Consider the following 26868-nt stretch of genomic DNA (forward strand, 5'->3'; position numbering starts at 1 on the left):
ACCTGGTCAGAATCTATTTCGGCGGCACTTATTTTCAGACCTCTACAGTCGAAGCAACTCTGTATAAAAAAACCCTCTCCAAAATTCTCTATTCTAGTCTTGGTCCAGCAGAGCTGGTTTCCCGCATGGTTTGGTTCAACGCTGCCACATTTAAGGGTATCATTCTCGCGGGGACTTTTAGTTATATCCAGTAACAGTATAGCGCGATTGCTATATACATTAAGAACCACTGTGAGGGTGTTCAACTCCAACAGGCAATTATTTCCTCCAACATAGTCCAACGTGGCCTTTTCCCCCATGCAAACTAGGTAGGGCCACCGGGCGTTCCCCTTCAACCCACCCGTTCAGCAGGAGCAATTTCCATTCCCGCAAATAGCTGAGCCACTGCGACCCCCTACAATTCGTTATTTTATGTTTTATGACATTGTATTCAGCCAAGTTCTTATATACCGGACACCAGGTTCTGTCCACACATCTGGCATTCCAGTCTCCACATATAATTACGGGGTTATTGACTACCAGCTCTCCCCAAAGCAGCAGGATATAATCTAAATAATCAAACACTTCTTCACAAACAAGTTCTCATGGCGGGTCATATAAATTTACAATCAGCATTTGCTCCTTTCCTTCACCCACAGTCATGCTGATCTCTACCACCAGGACATTTCCCCCTACCTCTCTGGCACATACTGGGGAGGGATTTAGTTTGTTCCCAACACCAATCAGATGCCCTCCAGACTGGCACCTCACTGTCCCTTTAATGGCCTTTGATTGGTAAGTGACATATCCGCCAATTTCAACATCAAATGTTAGCCAGGACTCTTGTAAAACAAAAGGTAATGTTCAAGCAAGGCACTCCAAATCCTCCCATTAAGCAACCAGTGTGAAAACCCATGTGCGTTCCAGCTCAAAATCTTACGACTTAAGTGGTTATTCCGGGTTTAAGGAAAAATTCTCCGCAACCATTCCCAACCGTTGGAATTGTCAAATTTGACACCAGAGTCGGCTACAGCATTTGCACTGGGGGCTTTAGGGGCGTTACCGACAGCGTGTGGGCCTTTGCACTGTGGACAGCATACTAGTGGCTTCACTGTGGACAGCTTTTTGTCCAATTCAAAACCCAAGTCAGTCAAGGATGCCTGGTGTTGACGTATCAGGTAAACAGCAGTGTATCTTTGTTGCCTTGCCCACAGAGGCGATGAGCGGCTCGATGAAATAAAACATCTCCAGAATTCAGAGTTCTGCGTGAGGGGACTTTATTCAAGAGGGCCGAACGATTTAAATTCCAGATCCCTTTCATGTAGCCCAATTGTTAGAACTTAACGGTCCAATACATAGACCTCACGTTCCACACAGATGGATGCATTAAGTGAATCTCCATTTAATGTCAGAGACCTGGTCGGCCTCTGCGGTTACAGAAGGAATAACCATAGTTACCCACTTACCAGTGACTTTTGGTGGACAGAGGTGGCCCTGGGATAGCTATCTGGAGTGGCCCATCTTCCTTCATCAGCCAGCTGGTCAGGTTACCCGCACTTTGGGCAGATCTCTTCTGGTGAGACGCACATTCTCAACTTTTTTGAATTTATGTCAGATCTCAAGATAGAATGAAGGGGCTGAGATTCAATAATAACCACCCGAGTAGGCAGGCCCTTTTTTAACTTATGCTAGCTGTTTTGTTGGCGCTTTGCCAGCCATTGAGGTTTCTGGGTGGGGAGATTTGACTGCATTTTGCTCACTTCATTTGCATTACTTGCGTCAGGAGAATCGGGTTGCACATAACTCAACATTTATGCGAAGGCTCATTGATATTACCAGTCTGCAGTGTGGGTTGACTGTTGAGCTTCGCTTTTTCACTAACCAGGTCATAAAGTCAAACAATCAAGTCCCCCTGGGGTTTTAAGATCTTCATCTTTTGCCCCACACAAGTCCAAGGCTGATCCTGAGGTCACCCCTCAGTACTGACATGCAAGCTTATGTTATTATTCTGTGGGGATGGGATAGAATCAATATTTGTGTCAAATCATTTTGGGACTACCAGACAATCTCTCCTTGTGGGTCCGCTATGTGCGGGACATTTAACCCATTGATAGTCATCACCGAGCAGAACTTCCTTGCTCATGCAATTATCAATCTCCTCCTCTGCAAGCATGTTTTTGTGACTCAATGCTCCGCTTGAAACATTTTGCGAATTTCCTTGCTGGGCATAGCACAGCCTCAGCAGGGATTTATTGTCAATGTCCGGGGCCGAGTTACTCATACTCTCCTGCCACACAAACAATGCCTCGTGGACAGGTTTGATGGCCATTGTAGCCCCATAGGCTTTGTAGGATAATATGCAGTCATTTTCCCTCTCCCATTTATAGGCGCTGTTTCCCAAAGCATTTATGCCAGGAGGGGCGCGAAGTGCATCCCCAGATTCTGGATCGGGTATTTTCAGATTGGAGGCCATAAGGCTTTGGTTCACGTACATAGTGAGATTCTGTGCAACTCTGCTTTGTCTGGCATAGTGCAGCAATAAACCGCAAGAGTATACCTCAACTTCCCAGCTGGTCAGAAGTAGATTACAGGACAATGACTTTCAACGCTCACCTTAGTTATAGGGAGAATGGCACACTGGTGATGCTGAGTCCTTCCAACAGCCGAAGGTACAAAGCAAAAGGGTGGAGGGGGGGTTGGGTGGAGAGGTCTCTTTCGCCCCACCATCTCCCAAACGGACCACAAACAGACCACCTTCTCCAACCACTTCCTCACACCGCCACACTGAGGGGTTTATTCCCCGAAAAAGCTGGGTAACAAAAATGTCTAGGGGTCAAGGAGCAAAAATCTTTGCGATATCTCCCACCTATTCCAGTTTCACCTGGAACTGCACTGTTAGGCGTGCCCGAAGAAACCCTTGAACGCCTCATCAAATAACTGCTGAAAGTCAAAAACTGCAATCAAAAGGCATGCTTTCTAAGACCAGACAGCAGCTTGTGGGTAAGAGGGTTGAGCAGTATTTGGCAGCTTTTCAGACGCTAGCACCTATCTACAAAGTTGTCACATTTAAAGACACATTTATAAGATGAAATTATGGTCCACACCAGTAACAAATATGTTTGACTGCCTCAGGTTTTCCATTGATCCCAATCCCGGTGAAGCCACCCAATCTGGCCAAGTATGTAGAGCGGTGCTTAGCATGCAGCATCACTATAGCTAAATGAAATATATCCCAACTAGGTGACCCAGTATAGACTGAAATTCCTCAGTCAAGTCAAGCTCCATCCACAAAATTAAAAGAAACATAAGAAACCTACTTTGTGGTTTTCTGTTTTACCTACCTGTGAGGCACTTTGTAAATGTCCAATTCCACTTACAAGAAGGTCCCAGCATGAGAGCACAAGTACTTGATGTGCAACTGCATCAATCACGTCTCTAGTTTGCCAGAAGGTTATATGTGCAGAAATGACCAAATGACCAGTAAGCCAATGTGGCAGCACTGCATGCAATGGTAGAGGTTTGTGAGACAAATAATTTCCTGGACATTATACCTGGCACCGACTAGACCCAAGGAAGGAGACAGCCCCCGCAACCATGGAACAGATCATTGCAGTGAAGGTTTCCCTGATTGCAGTCTTAGGATCTCTACACAGCATTTTGGCCCTACCCTGTGCATTGGGCACTCTGGTCTAAGGGTCCTTAATGCAGGAAGACTTTGAATTATTTCAGCCATTGCCCATTCTGCACCTCAGGGCCAATGAGGGCATGGGCATGCCTCCTTCCGCTGTTCCAGTGTGTTCACTGCTATGTAAGGGACTGAACAAATGTCAACACGCACGAGGGCTTGGTCTGCAACTAATCTACAGATATATTCCAGTATGGGAGTGGTTGCTTAACCCTTCATTTTAGAACCCAATAACTTCTCAGAGCAGTGTCTAACCTCTAACTGCGATTCGCAGAAGTCTGCGTAATCACTTTGGGGCAAATGAATGCACGGCAGGTGATACCAAAATGGTACAAATGTCTCGGAGGTCATAGCTCCCTGGCTGCCTATGCACAACCCATGTCCTGCTTTCTGGAGAGCAAAATCTTTCATAGACCTTATCTTGCTAGTGCATCCACTCCTGGGCAGGCTACATAGAGATTAAGCTTCAGCCTAACCTTTACAAAGCTGCCCCCTCCACATGTGGGTGAGGTGAAAAATCTCACAGGTGACTCCAGAGGTTTCTGTTGTAAAACTTAAACCATAGACTATTATTTTGAAGTTTGGAATGTATTCCGAAAATATTTTTCAACTAATATGCCAATGCGTTCAAGTCTAGCCCCCTATTAATTGCGGGCTACTAGTAACCTGCATTTCTCCTGCAAGTATGTTTTCCAAAGGAAGCTGCTTCTCGCAAGCAGAGGGTTACATTGCTCTCCTAGTTTTGATCTAGGACAGTGTTCTTAAGGGGGGGGGGGTCAGGCCTGTCCTCAGAGCAGGTGGCAATTGCTGCCTGACCCCAGGCTGTCCTGAAGGTGGTGTAATAGAAGAATGACCCATGAGTTATTGACCTCAATGTGAACCAATGGCTGAGGAAGATTAGCGTCAATGTTGATAGGTTGGCAAAGCCAAGATCGAATTGTTATAGAATTGGTGGCATGACAGAAGCCTTTGGTAAGGAGAGCAGTTACAGAGCTGCTGTGTTAGGACTGCTTTATCAAAATCCTGATGCTCCCTCCCCCTCTGAAAGGTGGAAGTTCTGTTGCATACCAAAAAAGATAACTCACATGTGTACATTATGGCTTACTGAAATTACAGGACAGCCTTTCAAGAGTGAAAACACCCAAGTGAAAGTCTTTGCATAAGCCCTGGAAAGCTTTGGTAGGTTGTCCATGTGTGGCACTGGCAGGAATGTGAGAGGAGTAGTACATGTTCAGTTTAAGGTCCATTGGCTCGTCAAGTTGACCCTGGCAGTCTGAGGGTAATGTGATGCGTGTATCCCCCCAAAAGTAAAATATTACAGGCTTTTGAGGCAGTGGTCAAACTTTGTGGTGGGGTGGGACATCCTTGACATTTGTACCATGCACTATCACCACCAAAGTGGTCCTCAAGCGCTATGCCGGATCTGAAAAGGAAAGGGGGTGGGGTGAGTTAGTAAGTCAGAGCGGAAAAAGTGTAAGAGCAGTGATGTGCTGTTGGCAGCATCAGTTTGGTTTGCACGTTCGCTGAGCTTGGGTGTGCTTTTCGGTTGGTAGCCGTCGTGTTCGGCTATGTGCGATTCGTTTTGTTGTTGAGGTGTAGTGAAGTTCATGTGGTTTGCTGCAGTTTAGAGGTGTGTTTGGTTAGAGTTTGAGAAGGGTGAGACTTTTAGTGGGCTGTTTAGTGGCATCGCTGTCTAGATGTGATGCATGCTAATTTCCAGATTCTAGATGTGGCGCATGAATATCTCCACAGTTCTGTCTAAATATGGCACAGGCTAATATTCACAATTCTATCTGGATGTGGCACAGGCTAATATTCACAATTCTATCTGGATGTGGCACAGGCTAATATTCACAATTCTATCTGGATGTGGCACAGGCTAATATTCACAATTCCATCTGAAAGTGGTAGAGGCTAGTATTTAAAATTCTACCTCGATGTGGCACTGACTAATGTTCATGATCCTGTCTAGATGCGGCGCAAGCTAATGTCTAAATGTGGCACATGCTAATGTTCACATTTCTATCTGGATGCTCAGTGGGTTGTTGGAAGTAGCCTCTCGGCGCTCAAATAGGATCTTTTTCAGGTTCTCGTACATGTTTGGGTGCCAGAGCTGCATTTTCCGAATAGGTAGCTCAAGGAGCAACCTAGCTCCTCCTTTTAAAAGAACTTCTTATTCTCATTTCATCACCATAACAAATTAAATGGTTTGATTCAAATCAAAATCGGTCACCTAGTCCCAGATGCCGTTTATTCTGCCCAATCCTCGCACGCACTTCTAAACGGTTCAAATGGAATATACAATACCAGCATGAACAAGAAGGGACTTCTAATTTTCTTGTGGCCCCTAAAAACGAAAAGCGTGGGCAAGAGTAACACGTGTGCTTTTCAGAGGATCCATTTAGGTTTTTGCGCAATTCAATGGACTTGACAATTTAAAAATAAAAAAGCGTGGCACCACTGTTTCACTGGGATCAGCTTTAAGTGCGAGACAACCTCATGCCAGGTGGGGGGGGCATCTTGATGTGTACTGAGACCGTTATGACCTCAGATTACTGACCACCAGCAGGTGAAATGCTTTTATAGCGGTATATTAATATACACGTACACAAAAGGTTGCACATAAGGTTTTCTAACTTTAAAAATCAACAAAACTGAAATGTTCTTATAAATGAAAAAGGTCCTTCAAATGAAGTAACGTTCTGGCCGCAAGGTCCAGTTTGATTTGTAATGCATTCTTTTTGGTAGGTTCATGCAGAGGTACGTTTGACATGTCCAACCATCCATTCACTCACTCCGACACTTACCAGGCATGCCTGAAATGCACACCTTCACATATATATATATCACACACACACACACACACACACACACACACACACAAACACCCTTCACTTACCGTTACAGGAGACCTCATGCATATCAACAATCTGCCAGCCCACCATAAACATTCCACAGAATGGTCTTCCATACCTACAAATTCCTTGTATACAGCTGGCTCAGGAAATTGACAAAATGTGTACGTGTAAAACACTTCCTGCTGTATCTTTATCTAAGAGTTTTAGACTAGGGGAAGTTATGGAGAAAGACTATTCTATAACTCACTTGCTTACACAAAGACAAGGTGCAGCCCAAGAATTCCACTACACAAGTACCTATGCTCACGGACTAGAAAAATCTTAAAATGGACCGCCAACAGTCCGTGCTTAATTAAAAAGAAAAATACAATCCAGGACCACAACTATTTCATAGAATACCGAAGCTAAGTCACAGCAGCAGTTCACAACCCAGTGCTGCCGCCACGGACTGCTGCTCCCCACAATGTGAGCATACTTGGAGTTGAGGTTTATTTATTAGCATTTATAGAGCGCACAGCACCCCTTAGGCATCGTGGCAGGTTCACTGGAGCAGTGTGTAAGCATGACCCAAACGAGTGCCCAGGGATGTCACCTTCCGGGCTCACTGTTCATGAAAAAAGCATAGGAACACTAGTGGCTCATGAACAATGGACTGAGCATGGAAATAAAGGAGCATGACTCATATATCAGTTAATTGTCGTGTCACTTCAAGCAAGGTAAAATAAAGTTGCCACATGGTATTATCAAACTGAGTCTGACAAAATAAGTGCCTGTGCATAGAAAGTCGACCTAAAGCTCTGCTCTGGCAAAACCCCCACAAAAGTGAGAGCTAGTATATTTTTCAACCAATAAAGTGAGAACCTGTGGTATTTCAATGACCAGCTCTGCTGGAGACACTTCATGTGGCCCTCTCGCCGCACTCCTCTGCTCTCATAACCTGACCTGCTACAACTACGCAGCTGACACCCAGATCATTTAAGATTTCCAAGTCGCCAGCCCCCGCCCGTCCTGACCTTGCCCCCCGCCTCTCTGAAATCGACCGCTAACCACCTCAACACTGGAGAAACAAATCCTAATCTGCGATAAAACAGCGCTCCCAACCCACCCTACCAAGAAACGCTGCCCACAGCAACCGCCTATAAAAAACTTGAGATCAACTTTGGATTTATCACTGTCCTATCACAGCAAGTCTGTGTCCAGAACTCGTCATTCCACCTACACATCCTCGTGCAAATCTTCCCTCATAACTACTGCCCTCAGTCTCTCAGCAATCCTCTCTATAATCTTCTCCCACGTACACTACGCCAGCTCCCTCAATCTGAAAGCTCCATCTTATCAGCTCAGAAAACGCCAGCAAATTCAAATAACTCCACAGCCAGACTCCTCTTTGCCCCCTCACCAAGATAATACGTCACACCAGCTCTTGCAGCACTACATTGGCTTCCTATCAGCTGACAGGCCACTTTCAAGGCTACGCGCATCACACACTGCACCCTCCACAAGACAGCTCAGAAATTATACAAGCCAAGCAAGCACTACCAACCCATCAGAAACATTAGGTCACGCTTTGCACGCCTCCTTGTGATCCCCTCTTTTCAATTCCACCAGTATAGGAGGATCCTCCATCAGTGCAAGCTCCAACCCTCTGGAACTCGCCTCCACTGAACATCTGCTGCAATAAGGAGTACTTTGCCTTCAGGAAAGCTCTCAAAACCTGGTTATTCCCTGCAGCAACCTGAAGAACTTGCATCTCACACACCTCATGAAACCTAGGCATGGTCTCACCCGGTAACACCTCAATTTACCCTACAGAGCAAGTATTCTCAGTACAAACTGGATGACCAAGAACACTTGGCCACACTGAAGACAAAACACCAATCTGTGCCTCAAGGTAGGTAGTCAATCACCACTTCAGGGGACACAAGGCACGGCTACATACTTGCACGCATTCACCTCCATCTAATACATGAAGCACCACATTTCTGCCATCAGAAAGCAGCGAATCACAACAAAAATGTGATCTAGCTAGACAGGAGTCTCTTGCACTCACGCACTCTCCTTTCCACCTGATGGGGAAGGATAGCTCAGGGGGAATGCATTTGTCTTGGAAGCAAGACAACCTAGTGCAACACCGGTACGAATCCAGATCCCACGCTCAGAAACCACTCGTTGGTATTAAGCGCGTAATAAATGAACAATTATAACAATTAGAATTGGAACCCCCAGCACCCATCCACATGCCTGATCATAGGTAGCTTATAGCCATCCCTTCTAACCCCTCTATCCAGGCCTAATGCACACGCATTCTATTCTTGCTGAGAATTTTTCAAACATTGGACTCTGATATCCCCTCTCCCCCACACCCCGTGGGCTTTCAACGCCAAGCAGGTGAAGTCAATACTAATGGGATAAAGGCGCTATACAAATGAAAAACTACTAGTACATTAACATATCGCAACATCAATTTCCACTTCCACAAACAATTTATATTCATTTTTAATTCACCAACTGTGCAACAATCTCATTGAACTGGCTGTATCCCAATGGCACATGACATGTTCCAGGACTTACATTGCTCTTCATCACTTCCATCTGCACAATCCTGCTTTCCATCACAGTTCCAGAAGTCAGGAACACACTGATTCCCACTTGAGCAGGAAAACTGCATTTGACTGCATGTTATTGGCTCCAGCTTGCAATCCTAGTAGAGAGAACCAAAAGCAAGACTCTGGGTTTACATTACATGTGGCAAAAAGTATAATTTAGGCCTAGAAGTGCATTGTGTGACCTTTTCAACAAATGTGACAGCAAAGCCTGTATCCCGCCCCGAGTTATTCAAGCCTACGTGCGTTTCTGTTAAGACCTCTAATGAGGAACATAACCTACACATTTCCCATAGATACACCTTGCTAGACTGGCTTTCCTTCAGATGCTGATGGAGAAGAGTGGAAGAGCAGCGTTAATCCATGGCTATGCTGGTAGTTATCTGAGATCCAGAGGATGGACACTAGGTTTGCAGAGTGCATAATGTGTTATTTGCTTTGGCTCACAGGGTGCATTCAAAGGCCCCAAAAAGGAGGATTAAAAAAATTTTAAAAAATTGCTTGCCCTTTGTTTTTATTTTCAAGTATAATTTAAGAGCCATGTGGGAAAGGGGCCTAACTGTCATTACCAAAGGAAAAGGAGCATTTTAATTCACAAAAAAGGAGGAATCGGTTCCCTTTCACAAGGAAAAGAGGAATTTTAAACAGTGGCACAAAAACAGCTTGCACAGATGTGTGCAAATAAAAGCAGTGAAAATGCATCACTGCTAACAGAAGGATGTCGGGGAACAAATGTGCGGGTTGACAGAAAGCAATGCATATTATGTTTCACATACAAAACAGTGACATTTGAAAAGCCACTGTTTCCATGGAAAAAGGTCAGCCCAAGACAAACCCCTTTTCTGGCTGTGGAAAACCTATCAAGGACATCTCCCACTGCCAGTCTGGAAGTCACATCTCCCATCTAATTACCAACTGCAATAAAGTGTCCTGCTAAAGGTGTTGAAATTCAAAGCCCTCCAGACCAGCTGGTTCTGAAGGCATTCACTGCAGGAGAAGTTCCCCTTGGCTGGAGAATGACAAATGTGTGTGAAAATGGGAGCAGCAAGCTTCCAACACAAAGACTGACGACAACCTCTGGGCACAGGCTGACCCAGTGAAAACAAATGGCCAGAAGGCAGGAGGATGGCCATTTGGCCCACATGAAGATTCACAATTTAAAAAGGACTTATCTTTTTGGCCTTTTTCCCCACAACCATGAGCCATACTGATTTAATTTATGTACTATCTTTTATGCAATTTCCAGGCGATTGTAGGGATATAAAATTCCTCCACCTGCGACTCAGGGACCTGTAACGGCCAGTTACACTAGGTTTCTGGCTGATCTGAACATGTTCCAAATGTGAGAGCTGAGGAATGGGTGGAGACTAAAAGTCGGTATATGGGTAATAACTTACACATTCATAACGGTTATGCTTTTTATGGCAACTGCAGAAAGGGGTCACATGGTACGGACCTGGTGGTCATCTTATCTAATTCCCCATGATTAGCTGAATCAGAAAATATGTATGTTATAGCAGTTTGCTAGTAAAATTATGAAGTTGTGATACAGAAGTAGTTTTTGCCAAAAATTTGAAAGGAGAACAAATGGCGATTAAAAATGGGAATTGCCATATGTTGCTCCAGACCCCTAAATCAATCCTGACTTGGATGCTGTATTTGGGAATAGATGAGGGTAACAGTCCAATCCTTGTTGAGGGGATTACTGCAGAGCACTCCCCCAAGATTGTAAAATTGGTGGTGTCATCGCGGCTATACAAGTGGGACTGCACTAGGACAGAGGGATGCAGAAAAACGCAAACAAGAGCAAGACCGTCAGGAAGGCTGCTAATACTTACCATCTGATAGATGTAAGGAAATACCAGAGGAGATTGCCGAAAGTGCATCTGCGTGGAACCATCTATTTCTAGGAAGGCCTCAATGCTGACTGGGTTCTATGGTGGAGAGTGGGAGGCCATCTTTCAGAGCGGAGTGACCAGACCCCGGCCCCATCTTTCCAGAATGTCCTGAGATGCAGCTGGCTTTCCTGAACTTTAAACAATGGCTTTCTATGCAAGTAGAACTGAGCCCTGTGAGACCCAATAGTGGGGGGAGCCTGCTTGACTTGAATCCTTTCACTTTAGTGGGCGGGGGGCAGGAGGGAAACAGTGTAGGTCCTTAGCCTTTTTAACTAAAAATAATATATTTGAATCCCCACTTGGCAGAACACAAGGTGAATTTTGTTAAAATTTGAAATGAACAAAGCTCACTTCCCAGTGTGCGCTGAAAACTATGGCCTTTAATTTAATAGGGTAATCCTTTTTGTTCTACTCACCCGACTTAAGGAAGAGGGGTGAGACTTTGTTCTTAAATCAGCCCAATCTTTTTGTCTAGCTTCTCCACCAGAGGCATATCAGTGGAAGGGGTCTGAAATCCAAAACTTCCCCGAATCATTCCAATGTTTGTCAGACTTCCCCAAAACAGATCAAAAAAGGGGGGGGGGGGTCTGAAAAACAAACCGCTATGTCACCTGTCTTTTAATTTTAAACCAAAAGGGTGGCCGAAATCCTAATTGCCAATGTTTTGTACCAATGTTGAAATCCTACTGCTAGCCTTTAAGCCCTCAGGAAAATCAAAATCGCACAACACTACATGATAATTGCTTTCACTATTGATCAGCAATTATTTCATGAAGAGAAATTTGCAGAAAGTGAAGAATTGGGATTGTGTTATTTTCAACTCACTTTTGTGATTTATTTATGCTGAGTGAAGTTGATTGTGTTCTACGGATAAAGTTGTGTTTAACATTTTTGTGCTAATTTCTATTACTTTTATTTAAATAAATTCCAAAATATTTCCTGTGCACCGGCCTGGTTCTTGGCTCATTGTTAGCTCAGGGGAGAGGGATCAAAAGGGCATGATGTGTCTGAAGTAGGGCTGAAGAAAATAATCTCCTAAATAGTTTGGGAGGGAAGGAACTCTGCAGTGAGGGTGGTTTCTCAATAACCCGTTACAGTATCTGTGGGCCAGCAATACATAGCTAAGAGCTACAAGAGGCCACACGTTAACAGATTAACCAGCACTGTTGCATCAGAGTTACAGGTTAGAAATGGATATTGTTCAATTCGAATTTGGTATGTTTAGATTTAAGGTAGCGGTTTCCACAAGAAATCCAGCACTCTAACCCCAACCATGGGTAGCTTTGACAAAACCGTCTCCTAAATCTACATCCATAAAATCGAATAACGCAAATTAAATGCCTTAATCCTCCCGGTGGGGGAACCATAAGAGGTCTTTAGGTCTCGGTGTTCAAGGTACCTGCAACTTCTGATTTTCTGTGTTATATTTTAGGAGCATAATAAAGTTTTATTATAAATGATCAGACATTCTTGACTTTCTCGATTTCTCATTTAATAAATATAAGTGATATAGCACTAATTGATTTAAGATTAATAATTGTGCAAGCACATTGGTATGCCTAACATTTTGTCATTTTGATACAGCGTTAAACTGGCGTAATGCATTAAGCATGCCAATAGCAGCAGGTTGTGAATTAATTTAGGAATTGACAGAGCAGGAAGCTCAACATTGGTTTATTTGTACCTCAGCAGGTATTCCAGGAAGTGATATAGGCAATCTACACTAAAAGGTTAAAGAACAGAAAGTCCCCAAACACACTGTGCCAAAGAAGTGCAACTTTTAGAATACGGTCTGATGTTTATTCAGGATGATCAAAAACAGCCTGACACGTGTTTCGAGCTAAACTGGCTCTTCATCTGAGGCTGATATGTAACATTAATATATGCAACGTTAATATATGCAACATAATATTAAAACACGTGTAATCAAAATAAAAGTTCAATTGACATTTTTAAAAAGAAACAAAACAAAGTTAAGTGTCACAAGGGGCAACAAGTCAAAGTAAAATAATTAGGATGATTGGATTAGAAATTGCATTTTGCACATGTCACATAGAATAGTCATATTGATGCATATGAAAAAAACAAAGGATACAATCGAGGGGGGGGGAGAAAGAAAAGGAGAAAACAGATGTGGAAAGTGTTTCAATAATGGTAGTCCAGCGCGATCAAGACATTTTGTCAACTATTTGTAAGGTGAAAAGGTACCTTGTATATGGAGTATAGAATTCAATGCAGAGGAGGCATAAAAATGCCTATAAGTAGGTCAGCTAAAGTAAAGAACCACACTTACGCTGTAGTCTTCAGCTGCTGGTATACTTCACAGGCAAGCTGCGGCTGCACAACAGGACTCCTTCCCACTGCTTTCTGATTGGCAACATATGCCAAATTTTTATTTTGGGCGCAATTCATGTTTAATACTTCTTCACCCAACTCGCCATAACTTTATCACGCATGTTAGTCAATCTGGCCATTTACAGCATGCTATATGCCCAAATATTCAACGCAATCAAGCATACAACTTAGTATCTAATTCAAAATAACTTGATCGCTTATGTCATTTAATCTGTCTATTGACAGTGTGCTTCATATATTTTTCTCTGATTCCAGACCTTACCGCATCTGCGAATCATTAGAGGTATGATCCAATTATTTTTCTCTTTCACCGCGCACCCACGGGTGTTTGTATTCTTGGTGCAACTGACCATCTGTCTAATTCTTTGCTTCTAACTGTCTTGTTTCGTTTCTTTTTAAAAATGTCAACTGAATTTTTATTACGCATGTTTTAATATTATGTTGCATATATTAATGTTACATATCAGCCTCAGATGAAGAGCCAGTTTAGCTCGAAACATGCGTCAGGCTGTTTTTGATCATCCTGAATAATCATCAGACCGCATTCTAAAAGTTGCACTTCTTTGGCGCAGTGTGTTTGGGGACTTTCTATTCTTTGGTTTACGTACTGTGGTAGTACATTGGCAGTGTACCCACATTTCCCAGACAACCACTGCCCGGTGCTAGTTGAAGATTATATGTATAAGCGCTGGGGTTACCTTTAACTTATTCAGCCAATTTCTGTTTGTACACTAAAAGGTTGCTTTCCAGATTGCTTTAAATATACATTTGCCTTGGATATAAACCAACTACTGCATTAAATAGACAAACCTATACACATGTTTATGGGGAAGAATATCTCATACAGCCATATCCATACACCCAACCACGTCCAGTGTCATCCTACCACAAGGAATCGAGGAATAGAAGGGTTTCCAACGAGTTCCCTTTCCTTTTGCTAAAACCGAAAATGTGTTTTTTTTAAAGTATTGTACATGCTTTGTATAATGGGTGGAAGGTTGAGTCGAGTTCACAAATGCACATATTTCTCACCCTAAATGGAGACATACCAGAACATATGATATCTGCCTATAACATTTAGTAACATCTTAATCAATAGTGTAATGAAACTAACAAAATTGAATTTTAAAGTACATTCTCTGCTTATAGAAACCTAATTTGTTGCATCAGTACTGTATTCCTCAATCCCAGATGTAGTTCAAACTGACTCCTTGGCAAAGCTGCACAGTTAGACTGGTAACACATCTTAGTGTCCAAGAACTGGATCTTTCAGAATTAGCTTGAAGTCTTATTGTGTTAACTGGAATTGAACGTATCTGATGTATGGACCTCCAAAAAGCTCAATATTCAAGGTTAACAAAAAACACTTAAATAGTCTGATCACCTATACGAGTGGAGTGAATTCCAGTAAAATGTTAATGCACCAAATTAATGTTGGAATGGCGCTTAATCATCCAAATGAATAAGATATTGGGATACAGCAAGAACGAACATGTAAATCGGTATGAAAAAAATCCAGACATGTTTTAGGGACTACTCGTCTTCCATGAAAAACTCATGTGCCATTTCTCCGAGTGAGGAGATAATCCGCCTAAAAACATTGGGGTAGGCAAATTAGCTTCGAGGGCTGTAACAGTGTGCCATCATTTAATTGCAAGGGAAATGATATGGCTGCATGGCAGTCTAACGCTTTGTAGGCAGATCTGCACTAGCAGTGAATCAATATGCTGCACACGTGCCATCTTGTTATTAGAACTAGGGGAAGATAATCCCAGTGAAAATCTTGCATAACTAACACCGGTCTTAAAATTCTGAAGCTCACCAGATTTGTTTGGAGGAAGACAGCAGATTACGTTCAGCTGCTGTATCTGGGCATGACAATCTTGTGAATGGAGAAAATCTGTAACTTGTGTAGAAACAGTGTTAAGGTTCTTTGGTGGTAGGAAATTACATTCAGTAGCTTTAAATAAATGCGAGGCGAGTTTAGCATCTTGAGTGCCAACATGACTACATTGCATTAAATGCTGCAGAGTAGGCATGTGGCTAAACTGGGTTTACATCAGCCATAGCATCTACTGAGTAGACTGAGTAGACCAGAATTATGCTGGATTAATTGAAGACAAGATTGCATTCTGCAGCACCTACTGTGCAAGAGATGGCAGTACATGCTCTGATGTTCGAGGTTGTTCAGTGCACCATCTCTGGGTAGTAAGAGCGAAGATGTGCGGACGGACTCCACTAATGAGCCTGTACAATCGAATTGTAGAGAAGCACCAACAATTATGGAAATGCCCAATACAGATATGACCCATGTCACAGTTGAGCAAAACAAAGACTACCCACCACGCCACCCCTCACTTGTGTATAGGGTAACATTCCAAGAGCTGGAGGTACAAAATGTCTGTGGTAGCCACACCCCAATACCACCACTGCAATCGTCACCCCACCTTTGCAGTGAGATGACTGTGGTAGGCAAAGTATCGAGCACACAAAAAATGAAGGTTGAAATTATTCGGATCAAAACAGAATATCTCACCACCAGCATTTCCCTGCAACTATGCAGGGGCAAGCCTTGGACCAACTTAGGTACCACAACTTTGCTGTCCCACAAGATTAGGTACCATGCTAAGGAGAGGGGCAAACACACAGCAATTGTAGGTCTTCTCAGAGGCGTAGGCAGGGTAGAGCCTGCGGGGCAAGGCCCACCCAAAATCTGTAAATGCCCACTCAGCAGTGCTTGGTGGGTATTTACAGATATTTTTGTCAGTGCAGTGGGCCCAACTACAATAGCATCAGGCCCCATTTGCTAGACAATTCTGGCTATGCCTCTGGGTCCCCTACCAACAGCCAACCACCCAACTACACACAACTGCTACTAGGACCCACGAAATCATTGCTGCTGTGTTCAGGGCTGGGACTATGCCTTCTCCCGACAGCAAAGTGGGGTCATGATCTCCAAGTGGCACTAGGAAAACCTAAGTGTGTTCAGCACTGGCTCACTGTGTATGCAACGATTTCAAGGGATCCGTCACAAGGGAATTAACAGATGGAAGAAATTAAGGCGGTGATGGCACAGTGGCTACGACAACAGCTACAGCTTGGCTTTCCTGCTTTTGGCAATGGGTCTACTATTCCTGATGCCCTACAAACTCAAGACAAAAAGTTCCTTGCTTTGTGCATGGCATGGGAAATCGCCAGCTTGTGAAGTACACACTATGCCCCACAAGAGCAGCTCACACTTCAGCCAGGCCTACAGTTTAAGTTACAACACAATCTATTGCTACCAGCTGGAATTCTACTTTGCATATGTATGATGCAATGCTGTTAGCAAATGTTGCAAAGTCACAATAGAGCCTACCATGGGGCATTCTTTATGGCTAGAGAGCACCATCAGTCATTTCCCTTGGCCCTTTGAGCCGCCCACAAAGCATGTTCACCAGTATTGTGCTTTCTTCAATGAGATGCCTCAGCTGGTGTACCCCTTCTAGCCTTGCATATGGCTGGGGAGGTGGATATAGCTAGTCTCTTGAGGCAGATGCTCATAAACAGTGTAATCCATGCACAGGACTCCACGAAAATAATTTCTTGGCCTCATTTCTTGATTCAGGTTTCAAGATTAACAGGTCTATTTTTCAGCCACAGGAAAGCAGAACAAGAGGCACTTGAGGTGTGAAAACATACACTGATGCAGCAGGCAGAAATACAATTCTGTTCAGAAGAGTGTCAGGAAGACAATTCAACATGAAACAACCCTGGTGCTCAACATACCACCCGAGATGTTAAGGACATGGTCTTCGATATCGGGAGCACATTGTTCTTGTTGAGTATGCCATCTAACATCTTGTGTGATCACAGACATCTAGGCTGGTGATTGCAATCCAGTGGCATACACTCTTCACTCAACAGAGAATCCTCATAGAAGATGAACGGACTCCAAAATACAGATAACTTTCAGCAGCTCAGGTAGCAAATGTATAGGAACATTGTCACACAAGTAGGGACAATGATTGACTACAATACTGTTTTTGTCTGGCCAGCACTTCTGACAAGAATTTCCTCAAAACCCCAAGATGGCCCCTTCCAATTCACAGTATGAGTGAGCATTTAGTGCTGCCAGGGCTATATTATCTGACCGTAAATTACGGTCACCAGATTTACTGGGTCTTGCAGGGTCGCCCTGGAAACCCGCAAATACATTCACCATGAAGGCCCACTGTGTTTGCCCTTATTTAGACAGCCCAGGGCGACCTCCACAAGGAAGGGATGGAGTATATCCACCAATTACCCCCCTCTGCACCACCTTGCTCTGCTCATTCTATGCATGCATGTGTAAGGTGCTTCTGTGGGTCCTAGTGCAAACATAAGGGAATATATGAGTATAAGTAACAGTTTGTGATTTTACCGAAAACATTCACAGCATTTTTTAGCAAATAAATATCTTTATATTCGCGAGATCTCCCCTCCCCCCCCACCCCGCAAGCTCCCTCCCAATTTGGCTGTTGAATCCCCCAGAAACCTTCCCACCTGTTTTAACCCCTACCCCTGCCCCCATTTATATGTTAAAAGAAAGAAAAAAAAAGTGTTTTTCAGTAGTTTTGCTAAAATATGCCTTTAATAAAATGTTCTCGATAAAATCACTGGATACTGTGTCTTCCCTCCCTGTAGTAGCTCCCTGTCACCCGTGCCAAGCGGTACCTGGTGCGCAGGGGGAAGAGACTTTGAAGCAGTCTTGTGTTAGTTACTTCACTAATCCAACAACAAAGTCCTGCCCATTTTGGCTTCTGATGGCGCAGTAATATTTCTTAAAATGGTTCTATTACAACAAGCACTAAACTTTGCATGCCCTTGATGTTGCCAATTGCAAATGGGGTGTCTACAGTTCTGGAATGTCTAAAATTAACAGGTTCCTCGATATTGTTAACACTACACTGGTCTCTGCCGGAAAACCGTCTGGTGCCAAGCCAGGCAGGAATGGATCCAGGAGATTGAAAGGTAAGTGTTCACAGGGAATAAACAAAACCAGAATGTCTGCACCTTGCGTTCCAGTTCTGCAGGTGCAGCACAGACCTTACTTGGATGGGTGCTGGGAACTCCCAGAGAGCCTACCAACTGGAGTCCATGTTAAAATTCCGATCTGCATCAGGTAAGTGCAGCAGCCACTGGAGCAGTGACTACAACAAGCGATCGAGTGGTCAGATGCTGAATGTAGGTGGAGTGCAGAAGTCAGATAAAGGTCTGCATGAGTATTCCGGTGCAGAAGCAACCATATCAGGAGCATGACACCGCTTCAGTGCAGTGAGCCTTACTATTCCAACGCCAAGGATCTGTAAAATGGGTGGGGTTTAAATAGCTCAATGTCCAAGATGGCTGCTGAGATTACTGTCTCCCACAGTAGTTGCTGAATCTTGCAGGAGTTTGGACTGACAGCATCCAAAGACTTCTCCAGTTCTGACCAGTTGGATCAATCTGGATTTTTGCATTCCTTGCGTCATCTTCAGCAAAAGACATGTTCACTCACCGGGCCCTTTCACTGTCTTACTGTTTGGGCTGGCATAAATAGGTCAGCATGTCTTCCCCATTCAAACAATACTTTTAAAATCAGAGGCCCAACCCAGCCTTTCAGTTATATAATTCTGGCAGTCATTAAACCCCACGCATCCATGGTAATGGTAGGTGAAGGGTAGGTCATGTACTGGGTAAAGATTAGAGGAACAAACAAGATTGTCCAGTTAGGCGGCGCCTGTGTGTGTGTACGCATTGGTGGTCTGAAAGATGGGTAAAGGGGCAATATTGTCCTGAGAATGTGTGGGAGCCCCTTACAAGTTTAGGAGTTGGGAGACTTGAGCAATATCTTGGTGGTGTTATTCGTGTAAGGGAGTGGGGAAATTCAACGATGGGGCTGCAAAAGGATGGAGAGAAGACCAGAGGATGTACATGGTCAGTGAGGGTTTGCAAAAATAAGCGTGTGTATGATCACAGGATGCAAGTGATGCGATGAGCAGTCCGGTTTAGGCCTAGTCCATGGAAACATTTAACTCTTTAGTCATTCTCCCTTCTCGGTTTAGTGCAGGGAGTATGAGATGAGGGACACTCAGGTGAGCATCTTGGTATTCCACTGGTTCCAGCTCCCCACAGCTGACCACCACCCTAAAATGCACTGTGTGCATGCATGCCGGAACAGGGTATTGGGCTACTGCTGCCAAATGAAGGCCCAGCCATAATTTCTATTTATCTAAAGGGTGTGGAGTCAACTAACGAAACTGGCCCGATATAGGTCACTAGTTCTGCTGCTGATGGCTGGGTCTTATATCACTGCTCTACATCCTGCAATGGAATAGATTGCATTGGTATAGATGCTTGCAGATGGTTCCCTAACACCATATGACATTACTGTGTTCAGGAGGAATATGGATAAATAATCTGATTTACCTCTGCACGATTTTCCAAATTGCATTTGTACACAATAAAGAATGCTCAGACTTTTAGCTCTACAACACTTCCCTATAGCAGAGCATGCACACAACTGCATGTGTCAAACTACCTTGGTGACAAGCAAGGGAAATAAAGCCACTCCCAGGAGGGGACCAGATTAGAAAGGGTTGGTACAGAACCCCTTTTGTTTGGCCCCATCCTCTGGCCGCCTTGCCCCTCCACTGGGCGGCAGCCATCAGCATCAGCTCAGCCATCTACTCTTCTCCCACTCACTTACCCCCCTGGAATTCTGGCTGCCGCTCATGCCATGTATTCACCACCCACAGCAGCTACCAGCTGCCCCTCATGCTCTTTGTGCTCCACCTTCCGCACCACATCCATCTAATATCACCCTCCTACTGCCCCTTAATTTCTGTTCCACCTCCGTCTGTCCCGGCCACCCTCAGAGTTGACACTCTCCCAGAGACATTCACAACATTTATAAGGGGTCTCGAAAGGAGTTGTTTAAGGGTTTCAATATATTTTTGGGATGGAAGATCAGGTAAGCAATTCAATAAACCACCATCAGTAATGTTAAAGGTTTAGTCTAAGGACTTTCACAAAACAAGCACACTATGAAATGTTGCAGCCAGGCAACTAAATGTCAAAGACAAGCAAGAAATGTTTAATGGCTATTCTGCTCTTCATTTGGACGAGATCTGTTCCTCTCCTAACAAAGAGGCACAGCCCAGATAGAACTAGGAAGTGAGCAGGGTTTTCAGTAAGGCCACTGAAGCTTCCCGATTAGTTTGCTTAAGTATTCAATTAAGTCCGATGTTTTGACTGGCCCATCTGAATCAATATTCGCAGGACAAATCTTGGTTTCGGCTCAGCCCCTGAAATTTGACTGGCAGGGCGTTTCACCACTCTTCATTACACTAATACAAACTAGGAAATCAACAGATTGTGAATCCCACTAGAAAAGTACCCTAAGGAATTTTGAGCTGAAAATCTACAGCAAGATATTAGCCTAAAGGATGGTTGGCTTGATTCAGGGTAAATAGGACTGCACTAAAAAGAGTATCTTCCAGGCTTTTGAGGCCTTCAGGATTCTGGGAGCCATGCACCACTTTCTGGGGAGCTCTTGCCGAGGCATCCAGTTATTGGAGAAGGCATTCACGGTCTAGACCAAGTTTAACAGGCCAATGTTCGATAGGTTTTGGTTTGGGGGTTTGCCAGTTATCAAAGACCTTCCACATGGATAAGGTTACATGGATTAAGATCAAGAGACAAGAATCAGTAGAAGGAGACAGCAGAACTGCACTATTTATGCCCTGCCTTTTGCAGATTACCTGAATTTTTGGATAACTGATGCATTATTTAGAAATAATTGTTTACTAGAAAAGTTATATACAGCAGATTATTAGCAGTTTTATGCAAAGTTATTGAAGAAATTAGAATATTTGGCAAGATATCAAACTTCCTGGTTAGGACTAATTTGTAGTTATAAGATTAAAAGCCTATCCATCATATTTTACTTGCACATTGCCGTGTTGATATCAGAAGATTAATTTCATTTGGTGGCAGTCAAAATGTTTACTTTCACCTTGACTAACAAAAGGCTAAACGTGGACACTATTAATAAGGACTTGACGAAAGGGTGGTCTTGGTGTTATTTATATTAGGGATATTATAGCAGCAGAAATCTGAGCTCTCAAGTTTCCCGGGCCCATGCATGAGAAGGACACCCAGTCCAGCATTTGCATGGAATTCTGGGGCTTGCACATTTCCTACATTTTTTAAGTGGGAAAGAAAACACTGCAAGCCTCAGAAACCAACCGGAGGTCGGGGGCAGAAAAAAGAGGACTGATTGCATCTCTTGCATAGCCATGAAAACCTGAAAGCTCAGAGAAATCAGCAGTATACTTGAATTTAAGGGTCGACATTGCATAGCAGGTTTCTACACCAGACCATTTGGAGAGTGTGTTTGGAAGGGGGAAGACCAATATGTATGGGTTATGGTTATTGTATTAATTTGCATTTGTTGAAAATGTAGTCCTTAACTATGAAAAACTGCACTAATGGCATAGTATTGGCTAGCTGAGTCCGATTGTAGTCATTTTATAAACTCACTAGTTAACACAAGTTAGCCAGCAGTAGTGAAGGAAACTAAACGGAAGAACAGTACAAGAACAGCTTTCAATATAAAACATACATTCATAGTTCCTTTTGATTGCCATGGGCACAAAAATATGTCAATCCTGAACTCTTTGGGTCTGAAAGCAATTCAGTTTGCAAGATGAAGGGAGGCTTTTCTGTGCTCACAAAGAACTCTTACAACCAAAGGGAAGAGCAGCTGTTTGAGAGTGACAATTTATACTTTTTAGGTTGAAACGAAACAGCACGTGTCCTCTAAACGCTGGTAAAACAGAGCCAAATAATCCAGACAGCAGATTTCAAAGCATTGGCGATAATAGTGGCAAATAAACTGGACTATAAATTAGTCTCAATCTACAAGATGAGGTGGTGGTAAAGATGCCCTGGAATACAGCATGGTAGCAGGAATTGAGACTATGGGCTACGAACCCCAGGCAATGATTTGAAAGTCCTCTACATGTTTCTCCAGAGAATGTATTTAAAATGTTTACGGGTACATTTTTCCAGTTCTCAAACAATGTTAGCAAGGAGGGGAATCTGCTGCACATGTTTTGAAGTTGCCTGTTATCAGAGCTTTTTTTGTGACAAAATCTTAGATGCAATTTAAAATGTAACATGTCTATCTTCCCATACACTGACCGTTTTTAGGGAGAAAAATGACAAAGGGAAATATGCGCCATAGAAATTTCAGCAAACGCATGCCAGTGGAAGCCAGACAAGCACATACAGGCAGAGGGACCATGAAACACTGTCAATTACTTGGTGTTTCAAAATCTGGATCATCGCTATGGCAAACACTGCTGGTTAATATCAAGTACTTACCATTAAGCGAACAGAGCTATATACTACGTAGATGACATTTGTACGTTTGCATTTATAACTTAATTAAGGCACTTTATTATTTTAATTCTGGCGAGTGCCTAAAGTTGGCTGTTGGATTTGGGGAGAGGGGATGAGTTAAAAGGAGTCCTGTTTGTCAGGGACTGAGGCAGGAATAAGGTTTGGTGAACACTTGCTTTTATATTCCCAGGAATGTACTTATTATTGTCCTGTAATCCTCTACTCAAAATACCAAATACTTTTGGGAAAAATTCAGAACACCACAAAATGTGTTATTGCATTGGTGAGGTAAGACAGCCATGCTTGGCAGAGGTGGAACATTGAAATTGAAGGATGATTTAGAGAAGATTATATTGGAGATATTAGAAATTATTGCCTGGTGCTTTCAAACATCTTTGTACAGTCATCTTTTACATGCATTTAATCATAGGAGGAGCTGTATCCAATTAGACACTGGACACCTAATATAATTCCAAAGCAGGCCTGCAACCCAAAAAACTACTAAAGTTAATGGACTTGAAACACAATACAAGACTGCTCAGCTGAATGACGTTTGGAAACCTGTTTTTTTAACACAAGATAAATGTGTCTAGTTTTAGAAATTGTAAGTTATTTATGTAAAATTGTAGTTCTGTGCCTACAGTTTGTACCCCGGAACAAAGTGAAAAAAGTAATAAAGAATTGAGGGTCCATAACAAACCTGCAAAGAGGATGCTCTAGGGGATTTTGGCAAGAGCAGGGGAAAGGATTTTTGAAAAATCTGAATGCATTGGATCCTCTTTCCTACAAGCTTCTACCCAAATCATTCCACAGGAAGAAGATCTACCTAACAAATTGTTTGCCACTTCAAACACCATCAGCCATCAAACATTTTACTTGGTTTAGTTTTCTCACAAATAGACTTTCTGTAGGCTTGATAAGAAGATGTAGTGATTTATCTCTGAAATTATTTTACAATCATGGAAAACAATATTCTGAGAGACTCATCCCACTTCAGAAAAGACCTTACATAAAAAGCAGTTTGCCAAACAAATGGCGATGCATTGTGCAATCAAAGGCTTATAGGAAAAAAAGGACCTTTTCATCTGTTCCGTCTTCACAGTCAGCTTGTCCATCGCACAGCCATTCCTTGAGAATGCAACCCCCACCACTCTGGCATTTAATCTCCCCCGATGGACATTTCTGGGGTTTGGAAACCGGACAATTCTCCTCATCAGAGCGGTCTTGGCAATCATGGTCCCCATCACAGCGCATGGATAATGAGATGCACTGCCCACTACGGCACTGGAACTTGGAGCTGCTGCATTCTTTATGACCTAAAAGCAAAGGCAAAACAGGCTTGGTCATCTGCATGTATATCAAATCGGGATGGCTTTGCAGAATGCAGCGATATAAAGATATTGTAAATGAATTAAGAGGAAACTGGGAAGTGCAATGTTCTAGCTATCTAAAAACACAAGTGCACATTAAGTACAACCTAATTCCAGAAATCTATTCACCCAATTAGAAGTTATTTGCTTAAGGCATGCTATCACTGTCAAACTTGAAAAGTAGGCGCTACTCAAATGTATTTTCCTTCGTTTGAACAGCATTTAGAGATGGTCACCTCTAAAGAATCTAGCCCTTGATATTAGTAGCATCATGGAGTCTCAGCAGCAAGTTTGAACTAAGCAAAGGAGTGCCCACCCAACCAGCTCAGCCACATTCAACATCCTTAAACTAAAAATTCCACCATAGGTGCGATGTGCCATGGACAACTTGACAACAGCAAACCCCTGATCACAATTCGGTTAACAAATTCCTGAAGGCATTGGAGACAGAATATCTGCAGCATGGCAAAAGTATTCAAAAGAAAAATGCTAAACAATGGTTGTTTTTCAGAGGAGCAATGGTTCTAGTAGGGATGGCATGTAAAACGCCATTGAAGTGAGGGACTTCCAGGAGCCAAGGTGAGTCTTCAAGGAAGTATTTATTTCCATAAAAGATAGAGGCCCTTCTGCTGCAGATAATTCTAAGCATCTGAAGAGTTAGGCACAGATATACAGCACAGTGGAACCTTGCAAAGATTCCATATGGCGATTACAAACATGTTTGTTGATATTTGTTACATGAATGGTATAAGAGGCACCTTTAAATCTGGTATGAGAGCACAGCATGTTTATGTATGCAGTTGATGTCAGAACAACATTAATCTACCAGAATGTTTATGACCATTTATGGTAAAGGCATCATAACAAGTTTACCAACATCAGTTACAAGTCGTAACATTTTATTTAACGGTCATTACTGACCATACATTGTAAAGGTGTCTTTACCTTAATACCATGAAAACAACTATAACAATAAAAATGTCAGCGAGATATCACACCTCCCGTTGTCTATATACATTTTAGTTGGGGCGAGTTGCTCTTCTTTTATTCCAGATCTGCCCATCTAGTAAGACTGCATCCTCCAAACTGCGGACTGGGCCCAATGGACTAGTGAATTTACTTTCTCCTTTGAGAACCTCCACCGGTCTGTGAACCCATACTTGGTCCCCATGCTTAACCCTAGTTAATCTTGTGCAGAAATGTTTATCACACCATTCCTTCGCTGCTTCATTTGTCTTTTGAATTCTTCTCTTCAATTGCATTTCATTCAACACATTCCATCCTGCCCAACCAGGGAGGACAGATGAGATGCAGCTCTTCTTCTCAACACCTCAAATGGGATCAAGCCCGTTGTGGCATTTGGTTTTAGTCTGTATGTTAGGGCAAGATTCCCCATGTAATACTCCCAATTCTTACCACCATGGTTTGCCATGTAAATATTTTGCATTAATGTTCTGTTAAACCCTTCATCTATACTATTGGCGGGTGGAATATTGATTTATGATGTTCAATTACCATATAATTAAAAAACCTTTTTACGAGTTTGTATGTGAATTGGACACCATTGTCCAATTATTTTCTTTCGTATCCCATTCATATGAAATTTATCACCCACAAATGTGACCACGGCTCTAGAATCTGCCTCGAAAACAGAGCGTACCTCCACCCATTTGGAGTTAAGGTCCACAATGACTATAACATACTTTTTCCTACCATCTCTGGAACCTAGGGGACCCAAAAAGTCTAAAAGCAACGTATTCCCAAGGAGTGCTGTGCATTTCTATTGGTTGAAGAGGTTGTAAGCAGGTTTTCAGTACCTTGTCAGATGATCCACATGTGGTGCAATTTCTGATCAGTTTTTCTACCTCCAAGTCCAGCCCTGGCCATCAATAATCTGCACAGAGTATGCACTTAGTTTTAAACATACCCTTGTGGCTGTCATAGGCCAACTGAGTTTTTTCTGATACCACTTGGAGGGATGATTCTCCCAGCTCTCCCACTGAAGATTTATATCTTCAATAATAAGTTCATCCCTTATATAATGGAATGCACCTAGTCCCTCATTAGGTGACCAACCAGCCCAATCATTGAGTACACATTCTTTAACTTTTTTAAAGTTCCATATCATTGTTGCAACTGTGTTGCCATTCATCAAGAGTTATTGAACCTCTGCATACCCAGAAAACTTCTTGTAATTTTTCTTCTGGATCTCCATCACATATGTTACCTGAAAACCTAGAAAGAATCTATGACATTTTCATTACCTGGAACATGCCCGATGGTAAATTAATGTCCTTGTATCGCTCTCACCCAGTTCATTCTTCTTCTTGGGACACCACTTAAAGCTTTTGACATAAATACGGACACTAAAGGTTTATGGTCAGTGATGATGGAAAACTTCCTGCCCCATACGAGTATCTTGATTTCTTTTACTATAACCGAATATCTGTTCCACTTCTTTAAGTGCTCTAGAGGCAAATGCTATGATGTTGTCTCCATGCTTGGAGGCTTGCATGGGGACTGCCCCCAAACCTGTTCTACTGGTGACTGGTGTCTGTCATAATTTATGTGTGCTTGTTTGGGTCAAAGGGTGCATTCACAATAGATCCCTTTATTGCAGAAGATTCATTCGTACACCGTAGTCCGTTCAAAATGTTGGCCTTTTTTGCACAATTTCCTAATATTGAAGCAGTCATTTGAGAGGTTCCTTAT

The 26868-nt window shown here is 42.9% G+C and overlaps 1 protein-coding gene across 1 annotated transcript in view; it reads right to left on the reverse strand.

Annotated features, from left to right (window-relative positions):
* Nucleotides 1-26868, reverse strand: part of LOC138510849 (vitellogenin receptor Yl-like) — a 909900-nt gene that overhangs the window by 41116 nt on the left and 841916 nt on the right. Inside the window, exons 19-20 of the mRNA XM_069626522.1 lie at nt 23864-24102; nt 9094-9223 (exon numbers count right to left, since the gene is read on the reverse strand). Of these exons, the coding sequence (XP_069482623.1) occupies nt 9094-9223; nt 23864-24102 (369 nt within the window). The remainder of the gene's footprint in view (nt 1-9093; nt 9224-23863; nt 24103-26868) is intronic.

The sequence above is a fragment of the Ambystoma mexicanum genome, chromosome 6p, assembly GCF_040938575.1.
Source record: "Ambystoma mexicanum isolate Mex_15411 chromosome 6p, UKY_AmexF1_1, whole genome shotgun sequence".
Lineage (NCBI taxonomy): Eukaryota > Metazoa > Chordata > Amphibia > Caudata > Ambystomatidae > Ambystoma > Ambystoma mexicanum.